General features: G+C 40.0%; 2 protein-coding genes across 3 annotated transcripts; both read left to right on the top strand.

The window, feature by feature from the left end:
- The first annotated feature begins 176 nt into the window (after positions 1–176).
- Positions 177–16,963, top strand: tnfrsf11a (tumor necrosis factor receptor superfamily, member 11a, NFKB activator). The gene is made up of 10 exons (XM_042510380.1): positions 177–513; positions 6,277–6,355; positions 6,804–6,929; positions 7,818–7,964; positions 8,050–8,140; positions 8,558–8,634; positions 8,900–9,007; positions 9,166–9,215; positions 10,004–10,958; positions 15,390–16,963. The coding sequence occupies exons 1-10, from the start codon at positions 439–441 to the stop codon at positions 15,671–15,673; spliced, it is 1,992 nt and encodes a 663-aa protein (XP_042366314.1). The 5' UTR covers positions 177–438; the 3' UTR covers positions 15,674–16,963.
- A 225-nt stretch (positions 16,964–17,188) lies between these two features.
- Positions 17,189–21,445, top strand: si:dkey-73n8.3 (uncharacterized protein LOC100150965 homolog). Of its 2 annotated transcripts, none has more exons than XM_042510382.1 (6): positions 17,189–18,750; positions 19,151–19,247; positions 19,671–19,826; positions 19,913–20,017; positions 20,335–20,544; positions 21,040–21,445. In XM_042510382.1, exons 3-6 carry the CDS (start codon positions 19,700–19,702, stop codon positions 21,279–21,281), a joined length of 684 nt encoding a protein of 227 aa, XP_042366316.1. In that variant the 5' UTR covers positions 17,189–18,750; positions 19,151–19,247; positions 19,671–19,699; the 3' UTR covers positions 21,282–21,445. The 2 variants fall into 2 exon arrangements, with proteins under 2 accessions (XP_042366316.1, XP_042366315.1); XM_042510381.1 differs by having other exon boundaries at positions 17,191–18,750; positions 19,132–19,247.
- The last annotated feature ends 379 nt before the right edge of the window (positions 21,446–21,824 follow it).

Below are 21,824 nucleotides of genomic sequence, written 5' to 3'. Positions count from 1 at the left end.
AATTTATCCTAATTGTCACATACACACTCATTCACTGTGAGCTCTTGGTCTCCATGGGACAGAATCCGGAGGGGAGAGAGGGTTTAACTTTTTTCTTAACATATGACAACGTGGGAGGAGTTCCTTCCCTCCCTCAGTCAGCAAGTTAGTTTTTACAAGCTGTTGCATGCAGCTCCCTCCACAAGCGTGGGTGAAAGCAGAAGGAAGATGAGAGGAGAAGAAAGGTGGGAACTGCAGCTGCCTAACCGGGAATGAAGGCGCAAGAAGGCGCAAGAATGCCCTGTGAGACGGTGTGGAGGCTCCGCCACAATTACGCACACAAGAAGTGATTTACTGTGAGGAAATCTGAAGACGACTCGGATCTTTGTGTTAAGAGCTGCCACCTTTGCTAAAAAAAGACAAGTTTGCCTCAGAAGTAGTTTACATTAACCCGCAGAGATGAGACTGAGCTTCTCTTCAAGTTGGATAGTCCGAGGCTGGATAACATGCGTCCTCATCACCTTTTACGCACAGGTAAGAACAAACTCATGGTATTGTAAATTGTATTTTAATATCCGTAGTAACTAAGAATTAGGGAGTGCGTTTAAAAGTCAAAAGAGTTTGAGTACTTTGTTGTGTACCCTGTCTGCTATGCATTACTTTTTAAAGGTGCTTTTAAGTTTTATTCGAATGAGCACAAATGCAAAATACTGTCAATCATTTTTTTGTGAGTAGCTTGACTAGGAAGAATGTAACAGTTAACCAAAATATGTGTCATCACATTAGACGATTTCGTATGAACTGGTCACAGAGAGAAGGAGGGGGATGATGGTAGAATTTTTACGCCCGGACACTGACTGGAAACAGTTGTGTTTGGGTCGAGTCCACCTCCCCTGTTCTGACCGCAAAAACGTCGCTGGCAGCTCGATGCGCTTCCCTCTTCACCAAGCATTCCCTCCCGGTCCAGAGGGGACCGGCGCTGGCCAAGTGGCTCATCAGGAGCCTCATTAGCTCTGTCAGAGGAGCGGCTTTCAGAGTGAGAAGCAGACGCCAAAAATGGTCAGACAGAGATAATGAAGGGTAGCCCTAAACACTAAAAATATTCAAGGTTTTCATTCCCTAGGAGTTAGGAGTGCAAGGATGTCATTATGTTGTGTTTCACTGTCACCATCACCAAAAGCAATATGTAGCAAATGCAAAGCATCACTTGTTTTGTAATCGTTTCACTCTCACTGTATCTTGACATTATAAAAGCTCTGATGTCTCAGCTGATCCATTGCCACAGTTTAATTTGAGGAAAAAAAGTGAATGGCCCATGTCATGTTGTCCATGCTGTTGTTTAGTCCAAGGACTTAACTCCGTCCAGGTGGAGGAGTTTATGAGATGTGGTTGTAGTGGTTGGACTGCTGGGCACCAGTGATCTATCACTGCCTGTTTGCCTCTTTTACCGTAAGCCAGCATCGTTATGACTTTAACTGGAACTGATGCTTTTTCTTTTCATTTTTTTCTTCTCTGCTTCACCAAAATGTGTTGCAAGAGATAATCCTTCAGAGAGGGCACCACGTCTTGTCCATGCTGGGATTCATGGAGGTAGTGAAGAAAGATGTTGTCAAATTCAATTTGTTTAAGTAGAAGCAACTGGAAGTGTAGTGCCTGGAAAACCAGTCAGCGGAGGGGAAGAGACATTTCTCTTTTACGTTTTAAGGTGACACTGCAAAGCTTTGGCTTTGGTTTGTTCTCACCATGGTCTTGCCATTACTGACTCACAGTATCCCCAAAGAAATCCCCTTCATTTTCTTGGTTTTCAACCACTTCATCCAATCCACTCCAAATTAATTTCAAACTGTCTGTGCGACATTGAGCAATGCAAGATTACTTCAAGATGTCTAGAGTTCAAGAGTCAATACATCATGAGTAAGCTGAGCTTCGGTAAATAAATTTACTTGCCTGCCCACATGGCTCCTGTACTTTTATTAGTCGGCTTCTGTGACCATACATGCAAAGCTGCATCTGACCGTCTTCCTGTCATTCAGTCATCCATCAGCAACTTCTCAAACATTCATCCAACCATCTATGCATCCATCCATCAATCATCACAGTGTTATGTGTACCTCCGATTGAGCAATAACAGCAAGTTGCCTCAGGCCTGCAGATCCAAACTTGATTTAACTGTACAGACAACAGAGAAATTCAGTTGATTAATAAAACATGCAATCTTGTTTGACAATAGAGCTTTGTGTGAAAGTAGGTGGAGTCAGAGTTGTTTTAAGACCTTTAATATGTCTAACAAGGCCTGATTAAGATCTGTCTTGTTCATTCTAAAAGAACTGACACAGATTATAGTGGTCTAGGTACTTGTTTTCCAGCTTTTTGCTCTATCTGTTCTTCCCTGGTTATTGAGTTGAGGTCTTTGCTGATTTCAGGCATCTCTTCTTTTGTATTAAGCCACTCTAAAAAGATTTTTTCCTTGGAGAACCCTACTTTACCCAGTTTTTATTGACTCGGTTGCAAGAAAATCCGAAAAGTTTTTTTTTAAAGTGCAAAATGTGTGTGGCTATCATTTGTGCAATAATCCGCTAAGTCTTTTAGATGCTCATATGGTTCAAATTTAAAAACAATTCTGGGGAATTTTCAGATATCGTGATTTCAGCAGGTGGCTTTTCAAAGGATTGTTTTATGGTTTTGAAAGAGCTAATCACGGACGCAAATATTGTACAAAGATTCCGCTGTGCGTTATGCTTTTACAGCACCTTGTTGTGGATAAGGTAATTGGGGATAAAGTTACGCTGTGCTTCTCTTGGCTCAATGCCAGAAGCTGCTGTGTCCGTTATGCAAATTTTCTGGTACTCTGGCAGCAAATGGATTGTGCTCTGCATCACACTGTTTGATAGGAACACAGCTGCTGAAGGATATTTAAAAGGAACACACCCAATAAAAGATGATGAATAAAAAGGTAGTTACTGAATATTACAGGAGCAAAAAGATATGTAAATCCCTTTTTTTGGCTTTTTTCTCTCTATTTGAGCTACAGTTCATAATTTAATTGAAAAAACTTTGTCATGTTTGCGCCTAAAAGAAATACATGTGACAGATAGTCCGTGAAAAAAAAATTGTCCCACCTCCTCTTATACTGTCTCTAATCTCATTCACTAGGATCACACCACAACCAATCAAAGTTAAAGAGTTCATAATGCAGCTGTCAATCATGTCAGTCACACTGTGAAATGCTGAAAAACTGCCAAACTTGACAGGGCTGATCAAATATGATTCAAGATCCTGTTACTGCATTACCTATTTCTCACTTTAAATGTTTTCAGAGGATATATTTTAGTGCACTGTTTACCTGTAAAATGAGAAATTTGGTCAGACTCTCACATGACAGCTAAACAGTATACTTAAATATGTTTCTGAAAACATTTGATGTGAGAAATAAGCAATGCAATTTGACCACAGTTCACCAGCAGTGATTGACATGCTGCTTTATAGACTTATCAGCTCTGATTGGTTGTTTTCATTCACATGCTGTAAAAACATTAGAAATCCTTTGAGGCAAAAGAGTAGGGAGAGGAGCATGATTTTTTCCCCCAAAGATTTTATGTCCGATTTTATGCTGTGTGAATGTAGTGACAGTCCCAGTTTTTTTAAAATAAAAGTTACAAACTGTCAGTCATGTGAAAGGATAGAGTGGGGAGTTAAACTATTTCTTCTTTTCCCTTCCCCATTTCTTTCTTTTCTCACACACACTCAAACATAAGTGTATATTTGAATCCATTAGGGCAGATAAAGTTAGCTTTGAGGTTGGGCATTCTATCTTGACCGTCATGATAACCTATAATCATATAGGGTGGATCAGCTCTTTTCCTCTAACATATATACTTAGTGAGTCAAAGCTACTGCCGTGTATAACTGAGACCCAATGTTTAGATGTGGCGGTGGCAGAAATACAATTCCCAGCATTCCTTTGGCTTCCTGTGCACTCTGGCCCAGTTGTAGTGACTGACCACCACTGGCTTTTGTGTCTCCACATCTTGGTCAATCTACCTATCCAAAAGCATGAACCTCTTGCTTGCATGGGAACCTTCCATACTTCTGTCACTTCTGTCTGCTGCAGCACATGGTCCTCATTAGTGCTGCGGTCCAAGCTATGGGCGATGTGCATCATTATCCCTCTGGTTAGAGTGTAAAACAAAGACTGGCTGATGTGCGAGAGGCTTAGTGGAGGTAATTAAATGCTTGCCAGTGTTCATGTTGTGCTATCGTAGCCTGAGGCCGGACAGACAGACACTGAGACTAAACAGTGTTTAACATGGAGGTGTGAGAAAGAGGAGGAGAGGGTGTGAAAGACGATGTCAGAATTAGACCTTTTTTTTAATCTGAACTGATATTATTTTGTAAGATTTTCATGTTTTTGTAAACCAAGAATCTAAGTGTTGTAGGAAGGTTTACGTTTGAGTTACAGACAGACTGCTGGAAAGACAAGATAAAATGATGACAGACATACATATGAACTTTGCCTGTAGAGAGAGCAGGAGGATAGGTTTGTCACTTTTAACTAAACTGGATGTCTGCAGTACCAGCTTTTTTTTTTGCTGTGCAAATTACAGTGTGAATGACTTAATTGGTGTATAATTTCATGGATAAACAGAAGCTTTCTAGAGCGCTGAATGCGAAAAAGAACAAGATTGGTCTAGAGGTGAGAGTGCAGTCAGACCTATAGGTTGTATTTTTCTACATTTATATATAGACACTGTGGCTTTGGCGTAGTTTCTGTCATAACAGCCAGATTCTCTAATTCAGCAATGTGGCACAACCTCCAGCCACCCAAAAGTAGGGGGGCTAGAGGTTGTGTACAGTGTGTGTGTGTGTGAGTGTGAAAGAGAGAGCGTGCATGGTTTACCTTTGTGACTCTTTCCTGGAGTTCTACTGTCTAAAACATGCACAGAATTTTCACAGTTCACCTCCATGTTGCTTGCAACAAAAGCTCTGGTTCTCCATGCTAATGCTAAAGCTTACACACGTCAGAATTAATGACAGGACAAGACTTAAAGCATGTTAGAACAGAGGACTTTCAGGTATTATCTCACCATAAGATTACTTTATTCTCATGTTTACTTAAATGTCAAGTGAGTAGGATTTAGAGGAATGTATTAAGTTTTCTAGACCTTAGAATAAGCCATTTATATCTACACAGAGAACGCCATGTTGCACTGTATTTCTACCTTATATTCTAGTAGTCCATAATAGACAAATCTAACACTGCATTTGTGTTTTCACGTTGGCCACCATGGTTAGCAGCCCCTCTGCAATGACAGAATTTGGAAAAGGCCAGTTTTTGGTTGTTTTTTTTTTTTAAACATCAAACTGATTTTATTCAGTGTTTCTACCATTTTAAATCAGCAGGTCTGTTTGTTTTAGAGAGGAGGAGACCTCTGCAGAATGTTTGGCTAAACCTCCTGAACGTCTAGATGTTAAGATATCAGAGGAGGGGAAAACACGTGAGCATGTGCCAAACAGTGCCAGAAAAACACTAATTTCTAACGTGTAACTGCTTTATTCAGTGTTTGTACCAGTTTTGTCACTGGGTCTGTTTGATTTAGCAAGGAAGAGACCTCTTTGTATGACTCAGCTCCTGGGAAAAACCTTGTAAACAGTGAACACTAAAGGAATTTTGACTAGGAGAATTTTCAGGTGGTTGTAATCTGCTGTCCTCACCGCTAGTTGCCACTAAATCCCCCTAAATCTTGCACACTGTTCCTTTAATGGGCAGTTGGACCAAGCCTGCCAAAACCATGGTGATTTGCTTTTTGCAGCTCACTACAGGGGATCAGGAGAATATCTGCAGCCAAGTGTTTATTAATTCCAAGCCAAGTGGAGTTGACTGCATATAGTTCCAGTTGGTTCTCCTCATGCAACTGGTTGCTATTGGTTTGCTGGTTTGGAGGGCGTACAGTGCTGTGGTCAGGTGCCTCTGAGAGTGTGGAAAGAATTCCTGGGCATGTCTTGGAAACGTTTAAACCATCCTCTTCCTCTCATTACTCACCACCATCTCAAAATATCAAGTGTGGATTTGAGAGATGAACAGAGGAAGGAGTAGGATCGCCATAGTAAAGCGTGGCATACAGTGAGGCAAAAAAGCACAGGTTGAAAATCAGGTTTTTTTTAAGTTAAGCAAACCGTGATATCATCTGTAGAAAAAATTATAATTCTTATGTTAAACTAACCATTTGTTTCCTGCCACATAAAAAAAAACTTTTGCAAAATGAAAGAAAAGTAATTTTATTTCTTGATATTTTTCAGCATGTGGTCTCCAAATCTCTCCAGTGTGATGAAACACATTATTACAAAGGCTCCAGATGCTGCAAGAGGTGTAGACCAGGTAACACACATGCGCACACACACACACACACCAAAGTGAAACACATATGGGACTGTAGTGTGAACATATATCTGGTTACTCAATGGAAGCAGCATAAAGTAAAAATAGATTTCCATTCACAAAGATCCTGAATCAAAAGAGGAAGGATGTTTAAAAACAGAACATTTTGGCTTAAAATGGCTCAGATGTGCACGTGTTTTCACAAACACACACACACACACACGCACACACAAACACACACATAATTTTTGTTGACATTTGATCCAGAAGTGCCCACTTATGTAAAAGAGGAAAAGGGCTCTAATTTTGTCAATTTCCTTCTTCTTTTCTCTCCATCCATTAGGTTTTTAGTGGTTTCTGTGAATATGTACGAGTTGTTAATTCCATCTGTCTTTTTTCCTCCCTTTGTGTCTTTCTCTCTGTCTCTCATTTTTTTTATTTTGGTTAGGTTTCCGTGTGTTTGACGACTGCACTGATTCCCAAGAGACTAAATGTGTCAAATGTGGTCGTGGTGAATACCAGCCCGTCTGGACTGACAAGACGCGTTGTCTTCAGCAGAAGTTCTGTGACCCTTGTCAGTATCTGCAACTGGAACAAGGATTTTGAAATCCTAAATGTCAAAAAAAAAAGAAAAGATTGTCTACTCATGCCTTAACAATTAAAACGTTTAAAGGTCCAGTGTGTTTGACTTCAGGCTATCTATTGGCAGAAATTGTACATAATATTATTAATTATATATTATTATTATTATTTGTTTATAATGACCTAAAAATACTAATTGTTATGTTTTCATTGGCTTTAAATGCTTTGTTAATATCTACATACGGAGTGGGTCCTCTCCCAGAGTCCACCATGTTGTTCTACAGTAGCTCAGAACGGACAAATCAAACACTGGCTCTAGATAGGGCTATTTGTGTTTTCACGTCAGCTAACATAGTTCTGCAGCCTCACCATTAGATGCCACTAATTCCTGCACACTGGACCTTTAAATACTTGAGATAATTGTTTCCAAATATTTTGTCATCTCTTTCATTGGAGAACCAAAATCCAACACCTTTTAATTAAAAGCTATCCTTTGCAACAATGCCTCATTGATGAGCACAAAGTTAAGGCAACACTTCTGAAACAGTCTCAACAAAAGTTAAGATTAAGTTTTAAGACAGTATTTATTGCAGTTCTTTTGTATTGATTTTGGAAAAACTGAAAATGTTCCTGTGTATAATTTTGAAGTAGTGAACTCCACAAAAATGTCTCATGGGCTGAAAAGATAAAAATGAAATTGTACCTAATTGTGTCATTATCAAGATTATCTTTAATTCTTCATACAAAGCCAGCTCCAAACAGCAACACAAAGAGACAGATCAGCCTGCAGAGTGGAGTTTTAGATGCAACACACATGATGATTCCTTTCAAGAATTTGGACCCACTATTGTGCTAAAAGAAATTCCCCTTTGACTGGCAGTTAAGGGTTTTATGGAGAGGCCTGAGAACCATGAGGCAGAGGAGCCGTGTCGCTGCCGTCCTGGTTACCAATGCTCCCTCATCAACTGCGAGTACTGTGAGAGGATACCCACCTGCAGTGCTGGATATGGACTCGAGGAGGACCCTGGTGAGACACATTTAAACAAAACACACCACAAGCAATTACAGCAAAGTGTCACTTAGAGATTAACTAAGTTTGTCATTAATTCCAGAGTCTACCAATGGGAGGAAGACATGCGTCGCATGTAAGAAAGGCTTCTTCTCTGCTGACAACAGTGATGAACAATGCAAACAATGGACTAAGTAAGTGTTTATATGCACACACACACACACACACAAACACACACACAAACGTGTTTTTTACTTGGAATCTTTTGATGTTGTGAAGCAAAAATGCAGTTGGTTAGCAGTCGTCTGCTTCACCACCAGCCAGCTGTTATGAGTAATACTCACACCACTTCCCCTGGAACCCTGGACCAGACAGCAGCTTCCACTGTCGGGCGGATCTGTAATGATAATGATGACAGTAGAGACATGGGAAGCGAAAATTTAGTTCTTCTCTCCATCTGTTCTCGCTCTCTGTTCTTTGTCATTGCATTTGCTGCCAGAAAGGCTGGCAGGTTGGCTTGAAAATGTAAAGGGAAAGAAAAAAAAGTAGTGTGTCCAGTTGTGAAAATATCCCTCTTCACTCTGTGGTTTTGTGATTGCATCCTCTTCTAGCTGTAAGGCTGAGGGCAGGAGTGAGACAAAGCCAGGCAGCGCTCAGGCTGATGCATTGTGTGGACCACTTTACTCTGGTAAGACATGGACACATTAAATGCACACTGTCACCATACAGACACACTTTAATGTATAACTTAAAAAAAGATACACTTTCCTTGACAAATATAAGATCTGCCACCTAGAAGTTTAACACACAGAAAATCAAGAAAAAAGAAGAAAATAGTCTGATTTATTGTACCTTTGACAGATATTTTTGTCTCTTTGTGTTTTTAGCACACATTTATGACTGACAGTAGATGTAGAGTAGAAAAGCAAGGTTTGAACTGCTCTTTCTTGCAGGTGCAGCACCCTCCTGGGTTATAGTTTCTGTGCTGTCAGTCATCACTGTTCTGTGTCTCCTCATCCTGCTCCTCTTCTGCTACAAGGACAAACTGAAATTACTGTCTGGTAGGTTACAGTCTTTATTCACCTTGAAGTTTTCTGCCAGCTGTGATAATTCAATCCTTTTTTTACATGTGCGTATGAGTACAAAGTGCCATATATTGAGGACACTGGTTCAAAACAAACCTCATACTCAAGAAACAATATGTTGCTTCTTTGTCTAGTAAATCTGCGATCCTGTGTCCAGAATCTGAAGAGGACAAGGATACAACAGGTACAGCAATGGAAATGCACAGAAACCAAAGTTGTTGCAAGTAATCCCAGTTATTTATTAGATTATTTATGAAGTGCAGGATCAAATGCAACCATAAGGAACAAACATAGCTCTTATGTTTGTTACTACATGGTGTAATGTTTGGGATAACACATATTTATGAATATAAATGCACACAATAAAAGTAATTTACAGCTTTTAAATTTGTGTCATTAAGATAATAATATATGGCAATGTTGTTTTATTATGGTAATCTAATATAATTGAGTAAAAGCTCCTTTGTTGGCTCAGTATTCAGTTTACTTGGCACTGTTGGGAACCATTGATTTACAATTAGAGCAGCCCAGATTATTATAGCATGGATTTGAATGAAGCACACTTTGCGACTAAATATTAATTTTGTGAACTCTCATATAGTACGACAAAATAGGCTTCAAGATTAGTAATGCTTCTTTTTGGGTGACAGGAGTGAAAATTAGTCATCCTCAGCATTTGTTGTTATGGTTTCAGAATAATGGAAACTGTTGGAGGACAGTTAGATACCAAACAGGATGTAGATTCTAAAAGATAATTTTTTATCTTGGCAACTAACGTGTTTTTCTCAAATTAAGTACAGATTTTTAGGCATGCAATTATCTTAAATGGTTTAAAAAATAGTGCATATAACTCCCATAAATAGAAAAAAACTCAGCAGGATAATAAGCCCATTAGGGCTGAACCCTGAATGTGTTCAATGTCTGGCTCCACTCCTGTTTACAATGCTTCTTTCTTTGTTTCTGTCATTGCAGGAGACCTTGGCCCCTCTTTACCATAGTGCAGCTGGAGGAGGAATAGGAGGAGGCCCTGATGGTCCCAAATGTACACCATGTGAGACAACTAAACTCATCTGTCAAGCACCCACTGATGAGTTCCCATGCACCTTCCCTACCTCTGGTCCTGATGTCAAGGTCTCACTGCCCTTCACAGTGGACATGGCAGAGAAAGAAGGGACCAAGGAGAAGACAATGATGGAGGATCAGAGCGAAGGGTCTGGAGAACCTGAAGAAGTGTCGGAAGGAGAGGAGGTAGTGAGTGCGTTTCCTCTTGTGGCAGGTTCTTGTGTGTGTGTCATTCCCATCCGCGAGCCATTGGAGGTAGGGGAGAATGAAGACTGTAGCCAGGCTGTCTGTCCTGGGACTCCAGGAACCTGCTCATGTGGAGGGCTGGATGGAGAGAGGGATGGAGGTGAGAGTGGGAAAGAGGAAAAAAGTGTTAGGGCCGACAGTGGTGGAGAAAAGGGTGATGGAAATCAAGAAAAGATGGTTTTGTCCAAAGCCGAGACAGGTGTTGCATCACTTGTCTCCCTTTCTCCTCCACTCCTCAACACTTCCTCTGCAGTGCCTCCATCCAGTCCACTTACTGAACTCTGCTTGCCGTTGTCTCAGGTGAGAGCAGAGGTCAAACCTCACCTGACTGACAGGTCACTGGGAAAACAGGAGGAATTATACAGATTGGCAAGCACAGACTCCACCTCAACAGAGAACAGTACAACCTCTGTGATGACCTCGGTCAGCCCCTTGATGACCTCCTCATCTATTGGAGATCTCTACCTGGACAAACCCTCTGAGGCCTCAAGCCTGGAGCAAGGCCAAGGATTCTCTTGGGGGGATAGCAGGAGAAGCAAGCTGTCATCTGGGGAGTCAGAACTGGAGTGCTCACCCGAGAGTCTCCACAGTCAGCTGGATGAACCAACTCTTACCTCAGGTAAGTGAAAATAATGACACTTGGTCCCCCCGTTTGCATTAAAAGTGCTGCCTCAAAGACACGCAAAACCAGACCCTACCCACTCCCACTCCCTCCCCATATGTCACTCCATTTGTAGTCACCTTCACAGCTGAATGAAGCTCAACGACAGCAGAAAACTTTGATAAATTTACTTCTCTGCTGTGGAGAAAGGGGCAGTCGTCATATTTCGTAACCACGTAAAAAATTTAAAATGTGCTCCCATTTTATGTTCTTCATATGTATTTGTATCAGTTTAATTAACAAAAAATAATAATACATAAAATAAAATAAAACTTACATCTGAGATTCATCCATGACATTTTTTCTTCTTCTTTTGTAAACATCTCATTTTTCTCTGATGTTTAAAAGTTGCTTGTTTTTTGCAAAAGTTCTTGTAAATATACAACACTTTACAATCAAATAAACACGGCTACCGTTTTATAAGGGTGTATTTGATCCCATATACAGTGTAGCCTTTAACATTTTAATATCTGTATGACAGTAAGATTTAATATGTATCTTAGTTAGAGCAGTTCACATTCCTGAGGATAGTCGCACAGAACTTTATTATACAGAGCATCCTTAAGACAAACACAATATGTCATTGGTCAATAAGTTGGCATCAGTGCAGGCTAGTTGTTGAAGGGTTCTACAGGCCACTTCCACTTCTCACTTGGTGATTTAGGACAGCGCTTAAAGTGGTAGGACATGGAAACGGAGCAGACATGAGGTTAGTTGTGTGTTAGTGATTTAAAAAGTCACACTTATAATATGGCTAACTACTCATTTTCTTTTCTGAGTCTAATTGCATAAATTTGACTTGGAAGGTCAATGCCATAATTAGAAAGTCAATCTCACTATTCTGATTTAGTATCTCATTATTTTCACTTTTGTGTTGCATTCCCTGACAATAAGTTTTGTGTTCTTTTGCAGTCCGTTTTGTGTTACAATACTGTATTTCTTCTGCCCATCAAAATCTCTGCACACCTCGCAGGAGCATGCACAGCGTTGCAAAACTACCAGACACTAATGATTTCGACAATTCAGTGCTGCTATGCTTTGCTGTACCTTCATTAAATCACCTGAAATTGACACCAGGCTGGTTTATTATAACCATTCAGACCTCTACACACAGACTGACACAAAAAAATGATGCGCTGACCCTTATTAAAAGAAGAAGAAAAGGAATGCGAGCAAAATATTGCAAGGGAGCACAAACATTGCAGGGTATTGTAAAAAAAAATATTAAAAAATTGTGGGGCTTTGTAGTATTACCATTATTGTGTTTTTATTTGAATTATTAAAGACCTTTTCATCTATTTTTTTTCATGGCAGAAATGGGCTCTCATACATCTTTGTGTGGATTCCCATAAAGTCAAGCTATTTATTTTAGCCCTCTTGGGTGACACAAAGATGCTATGGAACTGGATATTTCCTGGATATTTTTGCTATGACCACTCAACAGTGTCAGTGAAAACTGAATGCACAGTGGTTGTGTGCTCAGGGGATAATGGCTCATTACAAAGACTGCGGGACCACAGTTGTGTTTGCCAGGTGGATTCTGTGTTCTCTGTTTGTGTAGGCAGTCACCACTGTGTTGCCACAGGGTCGTACCCATACATGAGTTGATATACTGCATAGCAGCGTTCTCTTCCCGCAGAATAGGTGGAACTAGCGACCAAGAACAACACAATGAAATTCATGTTGGTTTAAATGGAAAGTTTTACTGTCACACAGTTCAACTTGTATTGTTCTCACAGAGACCTTTTTTTACTGCCAAAGAGAAAAATCTCCGGGAAACATATTTATGTATTGTGCCGAAAACACTGAGTGGTTATGGTTAGTTATAAAAGCAGTATTATCAGAACAGTGTGATCGGGACAGTGGTTAGCTCAAACTGGGGTATTATTAGGTGAGCAATCCGAACACAATTTACAGCAGAGGATTGGTTTCAGCTTAAGAATAAGAAGTGTGTGTAATTGTTTCCAAGAAATATGTTTTTATTAAAGCCAGTAGTGATAGTTGGACCCCAAATTTTGGGGGACCACACAAGAAGCGGGAATAAGATATGTAAGCGTTTGATGAGCAAGTGAACCACCAGAACCACACTTTAACATACAGTGTTGTGTGTGTGTCAATGTGAACTATGCCATCTACAAAGCTCCTGTTTACCCAGAGTTCCATAGGGTTGCGCAAAGTGACCACAGCTTTAATTGAAGCAAGATGTGCACAGCTTGAGTAATACTTTTATAACCCTGCCCACCCAACAAAACACACACACACACACACACACATTCAAACATGTGAAGAGTTTTTTGGACTCTCACTGATGTGTGGCTTCTTTAATTAAACTCTGGCTGGCCTAAAATGACTGCCATTTCCCATCATGCACTAATAACAGGTGATTAAATGGACTTCCCCGCATGTGCCATTAAAAAGTCAAGCAGGGGTCAGAGGTGTCGCATTTGCATCCGAGATATTTTTTTTCACTATTTTCACACACAGAAGCTGTGCAGTGTACGTCAGTCCTCCCTGTTGGACACTCAGCGGCTTCACTGACACAATTTTGGGGCTAAAAGAGGACATCTCAACAGTAGTAATGACCCAGATATATGTTACTGGTCAAGGATTTAAAGTGGCAGCTGTCCAGGTAAAATGAGCCAGACTTTTGGGGAGAAATGTGTACAATTGTGGCTTTCTTTGAGACTGAACAGGAGTGGGGTTCTACAAGAGTTCAACTTAAGCCTCACAGAAGACAGTATTGCTGCAATTGTTGGGCATCCAGAAAAATCAGCTTGGTATTAAGAAAGGATAAACACAAGAACCAAAGCAGATTCCATTGAGCTTTGTTTTCAGAGTTGTGGTGAAATGACATATTTTTGAGCTAGACCTCTCAGACTGGTATTCCGGGAAAGGCTCCTCAGATGGGGAGCACAGAGACACACTCTCTTGTGTGTGATTGTGTCTGTCTGCTTTTGCAACTTTACAGAGCTGTGTGTGCTTTTCAGCATATGTATGTGCGTGGGGAGGGTGTGGAAGTGTATGCTACAGCCTGTTTGCTTACATTTACTGTGATTATGTATGTGTGTGTGTGCCTGCACATGTGTGAATAGACAAGGCATGAGCTGTGTGAGTCACGGAGGGCTGGAAACTCAGACAGGAGGCTGGATAAAATAGGAACCAGAGGCTTAATGTGGTGGAGGATGGCTTACAAAACAAAAACACTGTTTATTTCCTAATTCACCTGGTTGGCTGAAATCCATAAATGAGCAGTTGATGAATCAGTAGTTCCATTTTTGCTGGGGAGAAACATGCTACAGTACTGGACAGAAATAAAGGTTAGCAAGAGTTGAACAGCACTTTTTTTCTGCATTTATTCAGCCATGTCTGTAAAACCCTAAACCCTTGATAAATTACTTGTTTTTAGAGGTCTTGAGTTTCTCACGCCAAAAAATGCTGGACACTCTGAAACAAATAAGGCAGAAAGGATATGATATGGCGGTCTATGTAGCTGCGGCCTCTCTGTGGTCATCCTGCATGGTCATTACACCCACTGTCCATTTGTCATCCGAGGTTAGCCATGATATAGTCCCTTCTTCACTGACATAATGAATGGGGGAGGTGTGTGTGTGTGTGTGTGTGGGATTGACGACAGTGTCTTACACAACTGTGCTATATATGTAAAAACAATATTTCAACACATTCCCCAATAAGGTGTCATGTCATTCATTTGTCATGAAACATTTGTCACACAAGGCCACTTGTGGCCAAAAGTGTAGATGTTTTACATTTTTTCAAAAAAGGCAGAAGAAATGTATGTACCAGGCAAATATTTTCTATTAATAGTATCTCATTTCTTTAAACCTTTTCCCCCAAAAATGGGAAGCCTTGATGATGACAGAATTGACGGGAAGTGCCTAAAGATAATAATCTGTAAAATTATATATATATATAGTTTTTGGACATTTCCCCCCAGCTTTATTTTTTTAAAATATATATATATTATTTTTAATCTAATAATTTCCTGCAATATGTGAAACATTTCTTGCCAAGTTGCTCAGTGCCTTTTCCCCCATGTTTTCTAACAAAGTAGACCAATATTCCCGGGGTTCGAACATTTACATAGGCTACTAGTGAATGCGTCAGAACGCAGCACAAGAAAAGTTAAGTTAGTCCCCTTGTCCCCCATAGTCATACGCCTCTGGACACAGGAGTGGTTAACTCTTTGAAACCTGGACTGAGTGTAAAGGGTCCATAAAGATACTAGAATCAACAGGCGCCCAGGGAAGCATCTCATCCTTGCAGCTAATTTTTCCCAGTGGCCACTGGCAACATTGCAGAAAAAAAAGCTTTTTCCACCGACCAATATTGTGTTTTTTGCTTCTAAAAATCTCATCTTTTTCCATTCAGGTCAGGTGTCTGGAAACCACAACACCACCTTCATCTCCAGTGGTCAGGTGATGAACTTTAGCGGGGATGTCATCGTCGTCTATGTCAGCCAGACGTCACTCGGCAGCGATGGTGCGGGACAGGATGATGCCTTTGGGAGCCCCGTGCAGGAAGAGTCCAATGAGACAGTGCCATTTTTCCAAAGCAGCCTGAGGTCACAAGGGGACTCCATTTCCCAAAGCACCTTGGAAGAAGAGACACTGCCAGTCCAGGAAGTGATGGAGGAACGGCCGCTGGAAAAGTAAAAAGTGACCAGTAGCTGTTTACTTGTTGGTACAGTGATCATCTTCTTAACCATCAGACACTGCAAAAATGACTTCTGATCATATCTGTTGGTAACTTCACTTTATATATATATTAGCTCCCAAATACAAAAATAAGTCAAGTAAAAAACCATTTGTCTTCCATACCAGCTTTCTGTAAGAGAAGAAGGAAAGGAAGGCTTTAATTAAAACGCTGGTCAGTCCGGTGACTTACTGCGCAACTTTTAGGGTTGTAAAGCTATCGATCTATGCCTACATCATTTGTTCGGAATGTAAACTTCTATAACTTGTCAGTTTTCTCACATTAGTTTCTGAATCTCTCAGGCATCACTAAAGTGCCTTTCTTCATTTTCCATTGGAAGGCTGCATGCTCTTTCAAATGGAAACTCCCTCCAGTCCAGACAGTGATGGGGAATTTTGTTGGGAATTGGATGTGGAACTGCAGTTCAGACTGGAAGAACGTCATGTCTTTATTGTTGTATGGAAAGTGCAGCTGGGTCTTGATACAAAGAAGTTAGTACTTTTTTTTTTTAAATTTCCCACCTTCTGTCATTCAATAGCCCAGGTTAAAGTCTGTGGACTCCTCCTGCTTTTTAACAGCTTTAAATTTGACATTTGGATGATTTCAAGAGTTTCCTTGCATAACAAAATATCCACCATGTGGAAATAATTGTGTTTGGGATCACAAAAGCATGCCATGAAAGTAAATATTTTCATGGCTGAAAATTCAATCTACAAGCTACATTAAAATCTGGCATTTTACTGTGCAATTTTTTTCTTCTTTTTTTCTGGTTTGCAGGGTTTAACAAAAGCTAATTTACAGGAAAGAGACACATCCAGTTTTGGTATGACGGTTGTTTATCCCATATGTAGACTTTTTTTTATTCTCTTCTTACTGCACCAAAAGTGCAGTTTGTGTGTAAGAAAAAAATGCTATGCATTTGATAAGCTATTTTATTACTGGTTTGTTTTGGTTCATTATGTTTTAATGTGCAAGCCTTGATGAAGAATAGTTAAATGTCAGCTTGTTTATATTTTAATTAATTTTACAAAGTAGACTTTTTTATGTATTAATTCAGAAGATGCACATGTGATCAATGTTTGTATATATTTCAAAAGAAGCATTTTGTGGAACAAGAATGACTATTCTCTCTGTTTCCTCATTTGATCTGAGCTGTGGATGTGTTAATTGGAACCATTAACAGCAAGCAAAACACACACTGTAGGAGTTAGAACCTCACCAAAAATCTCACAAAATTATGTACATATCAATCAAACCTATTACGATGAATGACTAAAAGAAAATTTTGATTGAAATTAAATATGTTTCGCATCTTATCCTTCCAGAGATGGCTGCTATCCTACATTCTGTGGTTTCACTCTGTCAACTTTCCTATTCTGGGATCGACAAATTACAATGAACGAGTCATTTATCTCCTCAAGATGATCTATAATCTTCGTGAAGCAATGCTAATTACACATGTGGCAAGGCTTCTCTGTCTTTGTCCCCGTGTTGACAGACAGACAGACAGGCAGCCTTTCATCAGGCCTGTGGATGGCGAGCAGCTGTGAGGAGAAACACACTGAGCAGTCAGACCAGCTAGCGTCACAGAGAGACCACATGAGAGGAGCTGGCAGCACTCTTTTAGGCCTGGTTTGGGTCAGCAGGAGTGTGTTTATATATGTGTGTGTGCATGTGTGTAAGTGCGCATCTTGTCTCGGCTTATTTTATGGTTGTTTGGGAAAACAGGAAGTTATGACTAGCTTTCACATGGTTTACATGAGACCTAGCTGCCCCGACAACACAGAACCTGACTGTAGAATTTTTTTATTTTTTTTTATTTTCCAGTCTTCCATGTGTGAGAAAACAGCCCCTCATTTGACTGAAGATATGTCCAAAACTACTGCATGTTGCTACAGCCTCCCACCTAGTGGTAGCTGAAAAAAAAAGACAAGAAAACTCAAGTTAATATGAAAATTCTGATTTTGTTCATCACATTTTTATAAGTAGGTCTGATACTTTAAGACCCATTTACCAGCACATATGCAATTTTCAAATGATAATGATATAAAAGAAATAGATGCCTCTGGAGAAGGAGAGGGGAAACCCACTTTTGAGTAATGCTGCAGGTTCATTGTTCACATTCAAGCTCTTTCAAGGATTAACTAACTGACTGTCATGGTCACCCCAATCAACAATTAGGATAACAGCCTCACATGCAGCCAGGTGATAACTTAGACCTTCCTGTGGAAAGCACCAAAAAAGCCACAGTGATGAAATGCTGAAATTACAGTCGGCTCACCTGTGGATCTAGGTTTTCAGTTTCACCTGCAGTGAGGATTAGTTTTATCTCCTCAATGGTAATTTTTCATCCAGCAGATGCAGTTTTTACTTCACAGATAATGATTTTTCATGTAGAACATATATAAGGAACTCACAAATATTGATGAATTGCGTAAAAAGGTCAAATAAAACTACCACAAAGTTCAGAAAGTAATTTCCTCTTAGCAACACGTGGACCAGCAGACATGACCTTAAAATGCATTTAAGCATGGGGGGTAATAAACCAGTGGGCCCCTGGGCACAGATTTGCTAGAAGCCCCACTGCCTCTCGGACACAGGAACAAGACTCAGACTTTGTGGTGGCAGAACACAGAGTATGAGGGGCGAAAGATACAGGACATCGCAACAATCTTCTGAGTCAAAAGTTAAGTTCATTTAAGAAATCCCAAGCATAAAGCTGTGTGAGTACACAAGTAGTTCTCTGTTGCCTAGCCCTATGAAAAACAGCAGTGCTTGTCATGTGATTGTTTATCATGAAATCTTCAAAATTATAGCAAATTGATTAGTTACACTAACCAACTTTCAACAGAGGGGGATTTGTGTGTAATTACCACTTCTCCTTGTACTCTAAATTATATAAAAGGCAAATACGGATGTCATTTAATTCACTCTCTCATTTCTCCAGCTTCCTCTCTTTCACATCACTGGACCTTAGTCTTTTGACAACATTGGCAAAATAAGGAGCCACTCAAATTGCAGGGATGCAAGCTGTCAGGTAAGAAACTACAAAAATTACTTTTATTTATTGTGCTCTGGGTACATGATGGGTGGAGATGATTGCTTTGGGCCAGTTCAGACAGATGCTGAAATGTCAAGTGAAGTTGCCGAGTTGCCTTAAAGCCTGTGACTTTTACCGACATTTTACACAATGACTGTTGTTTCTGGCATTCACTGTTTGGCCTTAGATGGGAAACCTCACCTACCTTGTAATTTATCTACTGTACAGTTGAACAAACATGTCACGTACACAATAATTTATTCCCTCCTCTTGTCTAACAAAGTTGTCAGTAAGAATTGGATTTCACCATCATGTTTGAGGTCAAGATGTCCCATAATATTTCTCTAATTATTTCTATCATCATGTCTCACTCATCAGGTCTGTGTTTATCCCCAAGTGGTCTTCAGATGTACGTCTAGATGGGAAGACAGCAATAATAACGGGAGCCAACGTTGGAATAGGCAAAGAGACGGCTAAAGACCTGGCCAGCAGAGGCAAGCAAACACAACTTCACATTTAAAGACTGACAAATGGAAAGCATGATTATTAACAGGATCTTTGCATTATTCTTTCTTGCTGTGTAACTGAAAGTGCCCGTTTAGAAAATGTTTAGAGTTTAACAAGCACAGGTAAGAATATTAAATATAATGAAGCAGCTCAAGAATTAAACTGTCAGATTAAATGATAATGCTCATAGGCATATGAACCATTACTGGTTTCAATAAAATACAGCTTAAAACATTAGAGACCAGAGCAGAGAACTGGAGTTGCAACTAATGTCTGCCGGTTGGTCTGATAGATAAACAGTGAGACAAAGATGAAGGTTTAAAAGTAAGCTCAGCACCACCTTGCTCAAATTTCAACATGAACGCACACGCAAGCACGTAGTCACCATTAAGCGGTATTAATCTCTGTAGGTGCACGGGTGATTTTGGCATGCAGAGACATGGCAAAAGGAGAGCAAGCTGCTCGTGACATCATGCGGGAGGTGAAGGGAGCCAAGGTAGTCGCCAGGCAATTGGATCTGACTGACACCAAATTGATCTGCCAGTTTGCTGAGAATATCTACAACAGTAAGTGGTGCACACAAAGACTCCAGAATACAGTATATATTTTTTAGGAGGACTCTAATTCAGGTTACATATATTTTGTTTTCCAGCTGAGAAGGCTCTTCACTACCTGATCAACAATGCAGGTGTGGCTATGTGCCCCTACGCCACAACAGCGGATGGATATGAGATGCAGTTTGGAGTCAATCATTTGGGTAAGAGGTTTAAATACACTAGTTTTGGGAACATTGTTCTGTGTTTATTTAATTCTGGGGCCCTGTCATTGATTAACGTTAATCTACCAAACTTTTTACTACATTAATTTTAGTAATGAAGTATTAACATGCAGCAATAGCGCCAATTATTAACAAGCTGATTCTGGTGTCTAATCACTAAGCAGATGATCAGTGAGCCAATCTGCAAAGCTTTTGTGTATTTCTTTAAAAGTTTCTTCCTAATTAGTTTAATTTTTATCCTTCTCTCTCTCCCTCTCTCTATATATATATATTTCTCCCACTTTCTTCCTCTTCAGGTCATTTCTTCCTGACCTTCCTGTTACTGGACTTGCTGAAACACTCGGCCCCATCCCGAGTCATTAACCTGTCCTCGATAGCTCACACCATGGGAAAGATCCAGTTTGATGACCTGAGCGGTGAGAAGAACTACCACCCTGTCAGGGCCTACGCTCAGAGCAAGCTGGCCAACATCCTGTTCACCAGAGAGCTGGCCAAAAGGACTGAGGGTAGGGTGTGAGTGCAACGTTATGCACCATGTACTTTTGTCTTAACGTCCCGTTGTGTGCCTCTCTGTCTCTTTCCTTGTGCATAAAAAATGGATCTGCATCCGTTGCTAGTGTGAGAGTCTCATGCCTCAACCACAAACCGCTCTGGGCAAGAAACAAAGCAAGGAGAGACTTGTTTCTAAAAAACACACTGGTCTTCCATGGAATTAATCATCACTCCACTCAAAACACCTTGTTTGTCAGTCTCATTATTAATCATTTCCACAGAAATGAAAGCTCAGAGTTGATATACTTGATTCTGATATGGATCTGTTGTATTTATCATTATGGCCTTGCACCATGTAGTAGGTTGTTGTAAAGGATTTTCTTTATTTCAAACCAACCAAATCAGTACGATGGAATAAAAAAAAAAGCAGTGTGTGTTTTGTGAAGTTGCCATCTACATTAAAATATCTGAAAGAAATTCTGTACTTTAATACATCCCTTTTCCTACAGCTATGGGGGTGATGGCTTACTCTGTGGACCCTGGTGCGGTGAACACTGAAATAACAAGGCACATGAGGCGCCCTCTTGTGGACGTAATCAGGACGTTCAGTTTCATGCTCAAGACCCCAGCAGAGGGAGCCTACACCACTGTCTACTGCATCGTCAGTCCTGAGAACCAGCTGCTCACAGGAGGACACTACAAGTCAGTCCAAAATGCTGTTACAGTAGCAGTAATACTTAAAATCAGCTAGTTTAAATAATAATAAAAAAAAAATTTAAAAATGTAATTAAACAAAGCAACTTAACCCTCTGAGAAGTGAAAGCACACAGTCAGCATCACAACAAATGCATTTAACCCTTTGAACCCTGGGCAAATTTGCAAAAGTACAAGTGACCCGGAAATTTAAAAAAAAAAGGAAACCCCAAAACAAATAAATAAACAAAACAGGATTAAAAATGGCCAGAAAAAAACTGCCTAAAAGTTATAATAATTCTAATAAATTAGTTCTCTAGCCTTTTTTGGAAATAATTTCCTAAACCTTTTTTTTTTTTTGCAATTTGAAAATCTTTCTTTAGAAGTTGCTCATTGTTTGAAATAAATCAAATCAGCTTCCCCATGGCTCAAATAGGGATCAAATTTAAATACTGATCAAAGGCGCCTGAATGCAGCACAAGAAAGGTGAACAACTGTATTCACATATTTAGTTACAACATTCCTAGTTTCTCCTGACTGCTTAGATGTGGCAGGTGTTGCAATAATTCTGTATCAATCACAATAGAGAGGGATTAGGTAA

Source organism: Plectropomus leopardus, chromosome 21, assembly GCF_008729295.1.
Source record: "Plectropomus leopardus isolate mb chromosome 21, YSFRI_Pleo_2.0, whole genome shotgun sequence".
NCBI lineage: Eukaryota > Metazoa > Chordata > Actinopteri > Perciformes > Serranidae > Plectropomus > Plectropomus leopardus.
The sequence above is the reverse complement of the archived record's forward strand: the minus strand, read 5'-3'. Positions and strand labels throughout refer to the sequence as shown.